The sequence below is a fragment of the Plasmopara halstedii genome (assembly GCF_900000015.1).
Source record: "Plasmopara halstedii genome assembly, contig: Scaffold_3060, whole genome shotgun sequence".
Taxonomy (NCBI): Eukaryota; Oomycota; class Peronosporomycetes; order Peronosporales; family Peronosporaceae; genus Plasmopara; species Plasmopara halstedii.
In genome coordinates this window covers 3,254,971-3,266,776 of record NW_020189964.1, presented here as the reverse complement: position 1 = coordinate 3,266,776, position 11,806 = coordinate 3,254,971, and the positions used below count along the sequence as shown (strand labels likewise).

At 43.6% G+C, this 11,806-nt stretch overlaps 4 protein-coding genes across 4 annotated transcripts; 2 read left to right on the top strand and 2 right to left on the bottom strand.

The window, feature by feature from the left end:
* Positions 1-990: 990 nt before the first annotated feature.
* On the top strand, positions 991-1,440 carry PHALS_15214 (uncharacterized protein). The gene has a single exon (XM_024720582.2). It carries the CDS (start codon positions 1,117-1,119, stop codon positions 1,354-1,356), a length of 240 nt encoding a protein of 79 aa, XP_024585766.1. The 5' UTR covers positions 991-1,116; the 3' UTR covers positions 1,357-1,440.
* Positions 1,441-1,445: 5 nt separating this feature from the next.
* On the bottom strand, positions 1,446-4,213 carry PHALS_07161 (uncharacterized protein; the record flags this gene model as incomplete). The annotated part of the gene is made up of 3 exons (XM_024720581.1): positions 1,446-2,137; positions 2,432-4,063; positions 4,126-4,213. The coding sequence occupies 3 exons, from the start codon at positions 4,211-4,213 to the stop codon at positions 1,446-1,448; spliced, it is 2,412 nt and encodes an 803-aa protein (XP_024585765.1).
* Positions 4,214-5,243: 1,030 nt separating this feature from the next.
* On the bottom strand, positions 5,244-5,738 carry PHALS_07160 (uncharacterized protein; the record flags this gene model as incomplete). Its single annotated transcript, XM_024720580.1, has 1 exon — positions 5,244-5,738. The coding sequence occupies one exon, from the start codon at positions 5,736-5,738 to the stop codon at positions 5,244-5,246; it is 495 nt and encodes a 164-aa protein (XP_024585764.1).
* A 4,240-nt stretch (positions 5,739-9,978) lies between these two features.
* PHALS_07159 (uncharacterized protein) lies at positions 9,979-10,230 on the top strand (the record flags this gene model as incomplete). The annotated part of the gene is made up of 2 exons (XM_024720578.1): positions 9,979-10,056; positions 10,111-10,230. The coding sequence occupies 2 exons, from the start codon at positions 9,979-9,981 to the stop codon at positions 10,228-10,230; spliced, it is 198 nt and encodes a 65-aa protein (XP_024585763.1).
* Positions 10,231-11,806: the final 1,576 nt, after the last annotated feature.

Sequence of the window (11,806 nt, the reverse complement as noted above, 5' to 3'; positions counted from 1 at the left end):
GCATCATGCTAGCCAATGCATACAACACGCAATGCTGATAACGTTCACGATGCCCAAACGGTGCTTTACGGCTTTCGCGACCGGTTTCGTTGCCTTTGGTGCGTAACAGTTTCACCATCACCGCGCCACTCAGCAGATCAAATTTCAGCCTCACTGATCTGAGCTGTGCCACCTCATTGATTCGGCCAGATAGATGTCAAAGAACAATTAGCAGAGCTCGGTTTTCCATCCCGATTCAGGTATTGGAATCCAGCATTTGCTCACAGAGCAGGCGCAATATCTCGTCAGTGATATCGTCCGCTGTGTTTTGTAACGTAATGCCTTGTTTCTGGGCATATGCCACGTATTTAAGGCGTGTTTTGACGCACTTTTACCTGGTACCAATGCAGGTCTTTAAATATGTCGGTCTTGCATATTCTGACAAAAATACCCTTTAAACAGCTAAGGTAGTTCACTGCCGTTTGCAGCGAGAAGAACCAGATTTTTTGAATTTCAGCAGCATATTTGTTGCAAACGTCCCGAATATTGTCTTCAGCGTCTTGTCGTCTTGGTCAGACAAATCGCTCAGATCAGTAATCGCTTTGAGGCCATCAGATTCATAACAAAAGTTCAGGAACATTGTGATCCGGCTCTATATTAAGCTAATGCAGACTTGCCTCGACTTGTATCAGCGATGTTGGTGTTCGCGTTGATCTCTTCTGTGATCGGAGGCAGGGGTGTCAATGGAAGTGGCATGTTTCGTGTTACAAATGAATCGGTTTATATAAGTCATTTTATTATTAGAATAATGTTACTTACAATAGCTATAGCTTGGAGGTGTATATTTGAATGTATTTGGCTCTGATTTAGGAAAGCTGGAGGAAAGCTGGAGAATTGGGCATTGCACTTCTATAAATCAGAAGCTAATCAAGATCCTGTTTTTTGACCAATCATCGAGTAGAATTATTGACACTTCAAACTGTTGAAATTTATGCACAAGAATATTAGGTAATCACAGATACATTATAACATATTTGTAAAGAGGCGCTAATCGGCTCTTCAGATCTGGGCCAAAAAGCTTGCCATTATCCAGTACATGTAACTAAGCATCCAGCCTTCTCCACATCTTACAAATACATGGGTCAGGTATGCAGCAATGCAATGGCGTTCTGCTGTCTATCTCGCCGACATTATTACCCCGAGTCCAAGGAGAACAAGGAGCCGCATGTGGTTGAAGACGAGAGCTGGAAGCGCTGGAGCTCTTACAATCTCATTCATCATTCAAATGTTTACAGACTGCAAGGCTTTGAAAAGTATACGCCTCCGACATATAAGAGTTTAAGTCAACAACCGGCCGAAGCCGTTTGGGAAGTTTAAAATATCCATTGCAAAATGATATTCCAATTAGGAAGTGAATTCGAACTTGAGTTTCCAAGTTTTCATTATTTTTGATCATCTAGTGCACTCTATTTGCGCATGGATTTCTTACTTCGTTTCTTCTTCTTCGCTGCACGCGATCGAGTAGGCAAACTCGAGCTTCGAGGCTTTTCAGTCATAAGCTCTTCATCTTTTTGATCATTTCGTTCTTGTTCTTGATCTTCTTGGACCTGCACGTCTACACTTTCGTTCTCCAAAAAAGTGCTAGTATGAACAGAGTCCCGCAGACTTGAACTGAGGGTAGAAGCCAAAAACGTGTCGGACATGTCAGCGGTATTACCATCGAGCTCCGTGTCCCGAAACACCTGCGATTCCTCGTTTCGAAAGGACTCAAAACTCGAGGCGTACGAGTCTCGGGTCATTACTTGCGTCAATCGATCAAGATCAAACCCATCATTATCATCTCCATGATCGGTTGATTCTTGATACTCCTCGTCCTCGTCGGCACCTTCCTCAGCGCTACCAAAAACTTCATCGTCCTCGTCGTCTTCGACTAGATCTGTTGCTCCTTTTTGTATCGCAAAAACCATGTTCCGGTCGCTTAGATCCCACATCAGTGAAGTTCGACTGCTTGCTACATCATTTTCATTTAAAGACAGCATCGTCATATCTTCTTCATCTCTTAACTGTTCAAGCCGTTGACGCCAGGCTTCCTCTTCAGCAGTTGTAGCCTCACTTACATCTTCGTGCTTGCCTAGTAGCTTATCTTCAAGGTCATTATCTAAATAATCATCATCACGGTGCTCGCGTTGTAAGCAACAGCAGCAGCAGCATGTATTGCCCATGAACTTCCTACGTATCACCGACAGTCGTCTAGGATACGCGGCTCTTGGTACTCCCTCACATGTACTAAATTGCGATAATTCGTTTTAATACAATAATGACAAAAAATTAAAATTGGTCTTAAAATCTCGTTAAGAAAAATGTTTCAGTTTCTTAGTTGGCGAATCCACATTTTCCAACTGAAGTTTAGGCTTTCGACTCTTCGGTGGGAGTTTGTGCTTCCACAAAGTACAATTGGCCAGATATTTAGGGCATTTATCGTGACGATTGGTGCCTCGACATTTTTCATTGCCAGTCTTTTCAAACCCTTCACACCACGTCCATTGGTAATGATCACAACTTTTGACTTTGTGACCTTCAAAAGATGTCGGTACAACACGCACAACAACTGGTGCAACATCCTCCATCAATTGTCGCTCGAGTGCAGTCGGTGTGAATGTTTGTCCTTGACTCGCACACAGCGCTTGATGAGCTCGGCGTTTCATCTCCGTACAGCGATTGCAAATCTGAAACGAATGCATAAAACACTCGAGATTCAAAACGCCCACTTCATTGATATCCAAAGCTTTAAATAAGGTCTGAGCTTCTGACGTTATCAATATATTGGCATGGGTCCCATCTTCAGTATTCGACTTAGAGCTGCATCCCGAAGGCTCTTCTTTTACATGATGATGACTCAAAAGTTGTTGAAACCGTGGCAAAGTAAGTACCGTATTCACAGGATCACAAAATTGATGAAAGATCTGTACAAGCTTAAAATCAGCAATGTCTGGCGTAATTGCAAGACGCGAAACTTTACTAGACGAAACCGATGTTGAAATCGCCCGTTGTAGAGGACGCAGTGTAGCAACTTTAGAAGGCTGTGACCCTGGTTTACGATCCATTGGTGCAATTGGCACTCCATAGCTGCCATTCATCTTCAGCATTGAATTTATCGCTGCTACATTTGCTATATTCATTGCCGCTACAAGTTGATTATTAAGCGTCCCCGAATTGTGCTGGTAAGGAAAAAGTGGTGCACTCGTCACTTTTTCAGCGTTTAAGAAAAAAGGTTGAACCTGCTGACCATAGTTGTCTAAGAACTGGTTGGCAGCAGCAACATAGCCAGAGGGGGAAAAGTAGTCGAATGGGGCTGCATATGCGGCACTTGAAGCATTGGATGAATTTGAAATGGACACCGGTGCTGGAGGGGGAATTTCGCTAGTTGCTTCTAGCAGAACACCTGGTTGAAAGTTCGGGGCGAAGATCGAGCTAAACATGCTGATAACTTCAGGAATTTCTTGCTCAGTGGTTGGTGGTACAGTAAAATGTGAAGGTGTTGTAGTCTCCAATCCATACAAAGGAGAAGATACAGCAGATGATGTTGAAGCGGCGGAAAGCTTTGAGGGTGATTCGACCATGGCAGATAATTCAGCATCTGTAAACAGTGGCAAATTATACTCGTCACTTGACAGATTAAACGGTTCTTCATCTTCACTTGCCTCGTCACTCTCTTCACTGTTTACTTCTTCTTCATGTTCTAGCCCGAACGGTCTACCTTGAGTCTGGCTTATACGGCGCTTTCCACGTGGAGATGTCGTGAATCCTGGCTCATAGACGCAAGTGGTCGAAAGCAAAGCAAAACGAGCTGGTAGTGAAGCTGTCGGTGTACGATTCGCCATTGCAGCTTCATACTGAGCAAGCCAATCCCCCTTAAAATTGCTGATTAGATTCGTGTCAACCTTGAGTCCAAGCTTGTTAGCATGCTCTTGCCGGTCAGCCTCCTGATATGGTTCTTCTTTCAGCACCGGACTAAGTGGCTCTAGAGCCGTCATATCAAGAAGATCATCTTCGTGACCGACACATGAAGCTAAATTCCAGAAATCTAAAGGGCAAAAGGTATAAGATATTGATTGAACATTCGAAAGTGATTTTGCGTAACGTTACCTTCTCCTTCTTCTTCGTTGTTCGGAGTAAAAAACGCTTCGAAACTAAGCAGATCGGAGTCCGTGTCTTGCATCGTAGCGAGTTCCATGTTGTTAGAGCTTGCCGACCTGGGATCCAGATGGCTTTTGAAATGATTGCTGCCAAGAAAATAAACTATTTTCAGACTTGTCGTGATGGTTAAATTTACTTTTTGATAAACAAGAGTTCAAATCTTATCTATCAAGATCTATAATGCTTGGCGGTATTTTGAGCGCGTGTTATGCTATTTCTACTGCCATGGCGTTGTAGAGTGTATGCGTTGGCGTTGACCCGATCAAATTGCCGCTGGTAAGAGCATTCTAGACTCAAACTCAATCATGGAATTGGTAAAGATTTCGAGAATGCTATAAATCTGATTTCTTAAGGCTTAATTAATACAGTCATTAGCGTAACATGTTGTGTCATGCTTTCGGAATGGATAATCGTGACTGTAGTTCATTTTGTACAGATCTGATCGATTTCATTGTTGTAGGTTCCGTTGATTATCCAAGGAAAAGATGCAACGGCGTCTTCGAACTATTTTCAGACTTTGCTTTTGTGAGCAACCCATTCATTATACTCTCACAGACAGAATAATAGACTTGCTTGACTCATTTACTCGATAAAAACTGGCTATTAACCCCAATTCCTTCAGATACGATACTATACTCGTAAATTTTTGGTCTCTACTTGCAAAAGCAAAATAACGCTGGCTTGTCCGTCGTCATACCGCCGTCTAGTGCACCCACCGAAATGCTCCTTTCTTACAAATTAGCCCCATCAGAATTTTACTGTTACAAAACCTAAGAGCGCAATTTGGTTAGTCGAAATTGATAACAAACATCGTCGAGCAAAATTTAAGTCGGACTTCAATGAATTATATCCAGCGAAATATCGTAAATCCCGATATTTGTGATAAAATTAGTATTTACAGATCAAAATAATGTGACTCAAGTATCTTTATTTAATGTCTACAAACAGGTTCAATAAATCAGAAAAGCCGGCATTAAAGCTTACATAGAAAACATGAATTTTGTATTAGTATATTATAGTTCTTCGTCACAGTTCGGTACTTAGCGTTTGTTACATCATTCGGGGTCTCAGAGTGTCACGGACCAGGTATCTTGAACCGTAGGAGTTGTGGGAGAAATGGGGTCATGCCCGTCGTATTCCTTGACCGACGAGTCTGCTGGTTGCCGTGTATTCACGCAGTCGGCACCAAAAAGTAGCACCTCGAGGATCCGCACCTCAAGCACATCAAAGTTACTCTGAAATGTAAGGCCATCAATAGGTTCAGTCGTGCTTTGTGGACTATCGAGGCTAGTGCGTGCGCGCTTTACGTTGCACCTTCCATTCTTGGGCGTTTGTGGAACGATGATACTCAATCCAGCGGCAGCTTGTTGTTCAAGAATGTGTTTCTTGCGCTTGTGCAGACGTTGTTGATTGGCATTGGCCTTGTGACGGTGAAAGTCGCACAATTTGTGCAACGTTCCATCCAATTTGGTTGCACGAGGTGCATCGCAGAATTTGCTGCGGTATGCGCACTGCATCTCACGCGTGAGTGGTGCTGTCTGTTTGGCTGTGGAGGAGGTCATTCTTGGGTCTTATGACCTGTTATCGACTGACAGTTTACGAGAATGAAACGCCTGGCGCATACTCCTTGACGCCACCGAATACGACATAAGCCCAATTGTTTGTCAGACAGGACGCTCGTCGACTCTTGAAGACCGTCGTGATGTGGTCAGCAAAAGGTTGTTGACTGGATGGTCCATGTGATGGGCAGACCAAATTCTTGACACTAAGGATGGTAAATCTTGGTGTTATGTACGATAAGTCGGACAGCGCCTCGCTTATGTTTTAGGCGGGGCGGAGACGACAAGGTTGCGTCAACGTGGGTTCAGCAAATTATTCGTACCACCGTCCTTACTCTAGGCAGACGAGATAGATTTTCGCGTTGACGGCATCCAGGGCTATTGATGTAATATCATGTTTTTAATTCTTACTGATGCATAAAAAAGCGTTTACTTTCTTATTCATGGAAGTGGCCTGAAAGATATTTCAACGCACGGATTAAAAATGGAGAGAGCGTTGTATCCTCCCACTCTGCCAACTGGCTCGGGGATGAGTCGCAGTAGATACTTCACTATGCATAGTAAAATCCACAAGCGTTACACCACAGAAATATAAGAGTCGATGTGGTGCTTATTGAAAGTTTGCAGATGTTTCATCATGGAAAATTACAGCGGCTGTTCCATAAAATGAAGTGAGCTGCAGTCAATCCACAGACCTGTTGGTCGTTGTCGAACTGTAATGCATTAGATATTTATTACTTATCAAGTAGTGGATTTTAGATGTTGGCATTCAAGAACTCGAAGTTATGTGTAGCTGTCGAATTGTTACGGAACTCGTCTCACAGCTCCATGTTTCTTATTATTCTGGACAGTGCAATATATTTACATGTGCTTTTGATGACGAACGTCGTCTAACTTTGAATGCTGACTTATGCAATCCTATCACACTTATTGGTTCATACGAATGTGGTTAAAGATTGTTAAATATCCACCAGTGTCTGGTATATCATTCCGTGAACCTATTATAATTGCAGCAATTTTTTGTAGAAAGCTAGATTCCCACCATGATACTACTACGAGCATGCCATCGTGAGACTTGCTGTCAGATTTCTTACATCAATTTTCGGCTATCTCAGCTGACTCGCTCCTCATTTTACCTTCTTTAAGAATGATTCTGGTGAAGCTACTGTGCGTAACGTAGGAAAATGATGATCGAATAGTAGGCACCGTATCTAAGCTCATTGTAAACATATTTCGTTATCATATATTGACTAAAAGGATGTGCTCACAAATTATAGCTTGAACGAGTTGACAAACTAATTTGCCAACTTATGACTTCTTCTGTTAATATGAATTTTGTCCTTAAAAGAAATAGATTGAAACTATAAGTTGTCTATATTGATGCATTCGCATAGAAATCCATTCATCTTGGATTAATGTTTGCATGTTTCGATATCCAGCGCTACGCAGTGCTCGATGTATGGAATGATATCTTTGCAGTTTAAGTTCAGCTCACAAATGGATTTCGCAGTTGATGCTGCACCTTGAGTACTTTTTCCGGTACACCCAACACCTACGCTCTGCATGCCAAGCTACTGGAACTGCTCAGCAAACATCCACGAGCACTTTTTGGGTTACATACGCAACAAGCATTTTGCTGTGCTTATTTTGTAGCGAGATGACTACGTGGCATGGGTGCTGATTCTTAACTATCCTTGCGGCACCCAATCTTTGGAATGAAGGAATAACTTTGCAGAATACATACAATCGCAATTTTAGATTGGATACGAGCTGTAGCTCCAGTCCAGTTTAAATTGTCAACCCAAAGCTGTCGGATTCCAGCTGATGACTGAGCATTGTATTGCGATTGCTGACCACCGAATCCTTGTGCATAGCACAGACGACATGATCAGATGGACGAATCGATCGTCTTTGAGATTCTGATAATTGGAAGGAAACATTAGGCTCGCAACAACGGCTGTCTGTCCTCGTCCTTCATGTCATCTTCAAGCGCGTTACACTAAGGCAATTGAGATGGTGAGCAGGCGAGTATTGCGACAATTAAAAAATTCGCCAAAGAAATTTTGTCACAACGTAAATCAGTCAATCAAGATTTGTGCCACGCCGAATGATATCCTGTCAAAAATTAATATATGAAGTCAAGAATTTTGATCACTTTGGTTGTTTTTGACAATGTTTTAGCAAAGAAACAAGTCTTATAGATGAGTGCGTGTAAAACACTACCTCAATTATCTTGCGAGGTATGAGAGTCAATGTTTGAACCTTTGAGATCGCTTTAAGGATCATGGTGAGAGCGTACATTAGCCTTTATATATACGGACTCTGCCAGAAACGACAGATAGATCTGATCTGCGTGAAGTACTCAAATTTAAAAAAACATAAATATACCATCAAAATTAATATATCACTGTTATGTCTTTTCCAAAGACTTATTGTTCGCTGTAAAATATTAATGTTCTGCATCAACGATTTCAATGAACATTTAAAATTAATGCAAATGCTATTGATGTAGACCGTGAGCTTTGCTGAAGGTTGCGAAGCCTCATATTTCGCTTGATCCCATCCGGTCTTAGTTTTTGATTGTAATACGAGTGATGTCTTTTCGACGCTTCTAAATTAAGCATATCTTAGTAAATTTGCGCTACCACGCTCACTAATAAAACTCAGTGTATTGCATGACTTGTGGTCAACAGCCACATTTCCCCCTTGATTATTATATACTTTGTTAACACAGTAGATTTCACAATTGCGCGAATGTGTATGTGTGCGTAGATATTATCGGATTATGTACACCCTTTCCCAACGAGATGGAATATACATTGGGAACACATTTAAGTTCACGACGGCGAAGGCGAACGCTCAATACGCAAGCACTGCGCTTAAAGTTGTAATCTCCTTCCAGTGTGTGTTTCTACGAGCGTACTTGCATCGGCGATTTAACAGAACACCATTGTGTTTTCGCGTGAGTGACAATGTTCTTGCGACCGGCTCCCTTTGAAGCCAATGTCGTTAAAGAATGTTAGAGGGTTCTCTGATGAGAACGGCCGAATCGACTGTCCGAGTCCTGATTCCACTATCACCCAGCGAAACACGGTCGAGCTGTGTCCTGAGAAGAAGGCACTCACTGCGCCTCACATCCATTGTGCACGAGTTACATACTTCGCGCAGTCCCCTACGGCAAGCGATACTGAACCACTACGCCGCGAAACAAACGACATTATCTAGTTTGTCACTTATGAGCTTGACCATGCTCTGGAGTGTCACCTTGCCCGCCAACAAGCACAAGCTATACAATCACATTACCGATTACTCTGAGTTTTTACCTAGTTGGGGCGTACGAACTTTACTCCTATGCGCTGTATAAGCTTTTTTTTACTGAAACTGCTCTCTGCTGTACTTGGTGGCACTTGTAATAAACTCGACGACTAAGTCTGGGAAGGACGCTATATATTCGCTGAGAACTAATTTTACGATATTCTCGCTACATCTAGCCACACTTCGTAAATCATGCTTTTGTTCTGTATTCGTATGGAGTGCAACTTTCATTCCACAAAGACCACTAATGCTACGAGAGGTGGAAGCTTTGAGTACTCCATAGACGATGGGCCCCGGCCATGCCGAGAAATATAAGAGAGTACTCTTAGCTGAGCAGCTACAATATACTTGCAGATGCATCATGTGCGGGAGAAAATGAATATTTTTGCCGTTCCTGTTCACTTTTCGTTCTCACTTGAGCGGTATGAGGCATCGGACCTCCATTTAGGGATCCGATATTTGCGCGCCACCCCCCAATTTAGAACTTGCGAGAGAGGCCCGCTATGCTTCCTTTGCAGCATGACCATATCAAATCGTCTACTACAGAGAGGAAGATTTTCTTATTCCGCGTTAGTGGACTAACACTAAAAGGTAGCGGTCTCGCGGTGGGAGCCAAGTGTGTTTCAATCGACAACTTTACTTAGGCCTTCCTGGAGTTGTTTCCAGCATATTCTTATAGCTGGCAAAGGCCTCCAGTGAGCGATCGCCAAATATGACCCATTAGCTGCTACTTACCTGATTCTTTTAAGGCTAGAAGCTTCCTTGAAAGAGGCGGGAGGCGTCAAAGGTCTAGGTCAAAGTTGCACCTGATTAGAGACCTTCCATGGAGATCAGGACTATAGTCACCTACCTCCCGCAATCGCAGCGATGAGAGTTGGCAATTTACTTCTTGTATCTCTCGTCAGATAAACAAAACCTCTGAACTCAAATGCCCGCGAAATATACTGCTTTAACCTTTCCCATGTCGGTAAGGCGTCTGTCATCAAGGGAATACTCACGATATCCGGTAGCCGCGGGGAGACCTGCTATTAAAGGTATGAGCTCTATTGATTCTCAATAGACCGAGGACGGTTGGACTCATCCCTATACGGAACAGCCATCGCTAAGCGATATAGAGTCGGACGCAGTATCCGTGTCTGGTGTCATAGCCGGTAGTATAAGTGTCAAACATTTATGTTAATCTTTCTGTGGTATTTGTGTATTTTGACAGCGTTGGATTGATGTGTTGTCTTGGACTTAAAGTCGAGACATGGTCATATTAAAGGTGTGGTGTGGCCTAAATATCATGATTCATAAATCAATTAATGTGGCATCAATTTGTTTCACGTACCTGCAACTCACAGATGCTATAGGGCCTCTCACGACCTGAGTAGGATGTCGTGGGCGTCATAGAAGGTACGGTACTTCAAATTCTCATCATGAGGAACCACAAGTCGTTGTGTATCCGTCGAGTCAGTGCTATAATACAGCACCCTGTGATTCAACGAATATCAGTGCAATCATGCGCGCAGTCGCGCCGACAAGTTCTTGTCCGAGTTTATAAACTCCTTGCCCCCGAGAGCCCGTAGTAGCGCTACGCACATATCATTACCCGCGTATTCGGCGTGGATCAAATCCGTCACGGACGACGTCACCGTCGTGACATGAGCAAGCTCATAATCTGGTTTGCGTGACAACGCATCGAACTAAGCATTCTACTTTCCTGGCTTATACTTCACCTCGAATTTACAACTTGCGAAGGAGGAGATCCACCTTCTACTGGGGTGAGACGTACTCTAGTACAAAGGGGCGGGTCACACAAGATGGTGTGATCACACAATGGTGTGGATACATGTGGCGGGACTGCCAATAGTTATGCATTTAATTTAGGCTTTCTAGTCATTAGGAAATGTGTATTTGCCTTGTGTTATAGTTGTGGGTACTTTTAAAAGTTAGCGAATTGCAATCCGCTACACTCATCCTGCTTCTAGTAAGGAACGTATGGTCGATGACCTTAGCTTAGCTTCCTTTAAGCAATGAGCTACGGCAGCCCCGCTGCGCTCGGTAGCGCTTGCGGTCAGGATTCGTTACGACTGACCCTCTGTGAGCTTCTAGCAGTACTCTTTTTGCCCTAAGGGCATGCAGGATGCGCAAAAAAAGCTGACGTTTCAACTTGTTCTTGAGGGCGTGCAGCATCTCGTTTCACAAGGACCTGAAGTGACTAGCGCGCGCCTAGAGGGATTTCCGAACAATGAAAATGCGCTGCAAGGGCACCTAAAGCAGAAGATGTCGGTGTCGACTGCGTCCATGACGCCACCGTTAACGACGGATGACTTCTCCCGACCCAGGCCGCTCCTGGTGAGCGTTAGGGTTGGGATGGAGAGAATCTTCTGCTTTGGGTCAGAGAGGCCGAGATAGCTATAGCATCCGCCGTGCTTCAGAAAGAGCAACATCTCGTAGCCCTTGCTATGTTCAAGCTCGAGAATCAAGCGCAAATATGGGCACTGAGGCACGGCACTTCAGTAGAAGCGGCGTTGGACGGAGCTGAAGCGGCAGGCAGCATTTACGTGTATTTTTGTTGCCTATCCAGGCATATCACGTGCAATCGCGTTTCCACACCACCCAACCGGGCAAGAAGATATAGGTGGACTTTGTTCAAATGTTACAAACGATCATTGCCGATATGGCAGCCGATTCCCAAGGTCGCGCAACCGTCTTTATGGTGGGCCCCACACTGGCGTGGCCAAAATGGAAGTCTTCCGTGTGCACCCACCTTA

What these genes read in the sequence shown, in the direction of transcription:
- PHALS_15214 (XM_024720582.2), top strand. Translation starts at nt 1,117, where the DNA reads ATGGGTCAGGTATGCAGCAATGCAATGGCGTTCTGCTGTCTATCTCGC.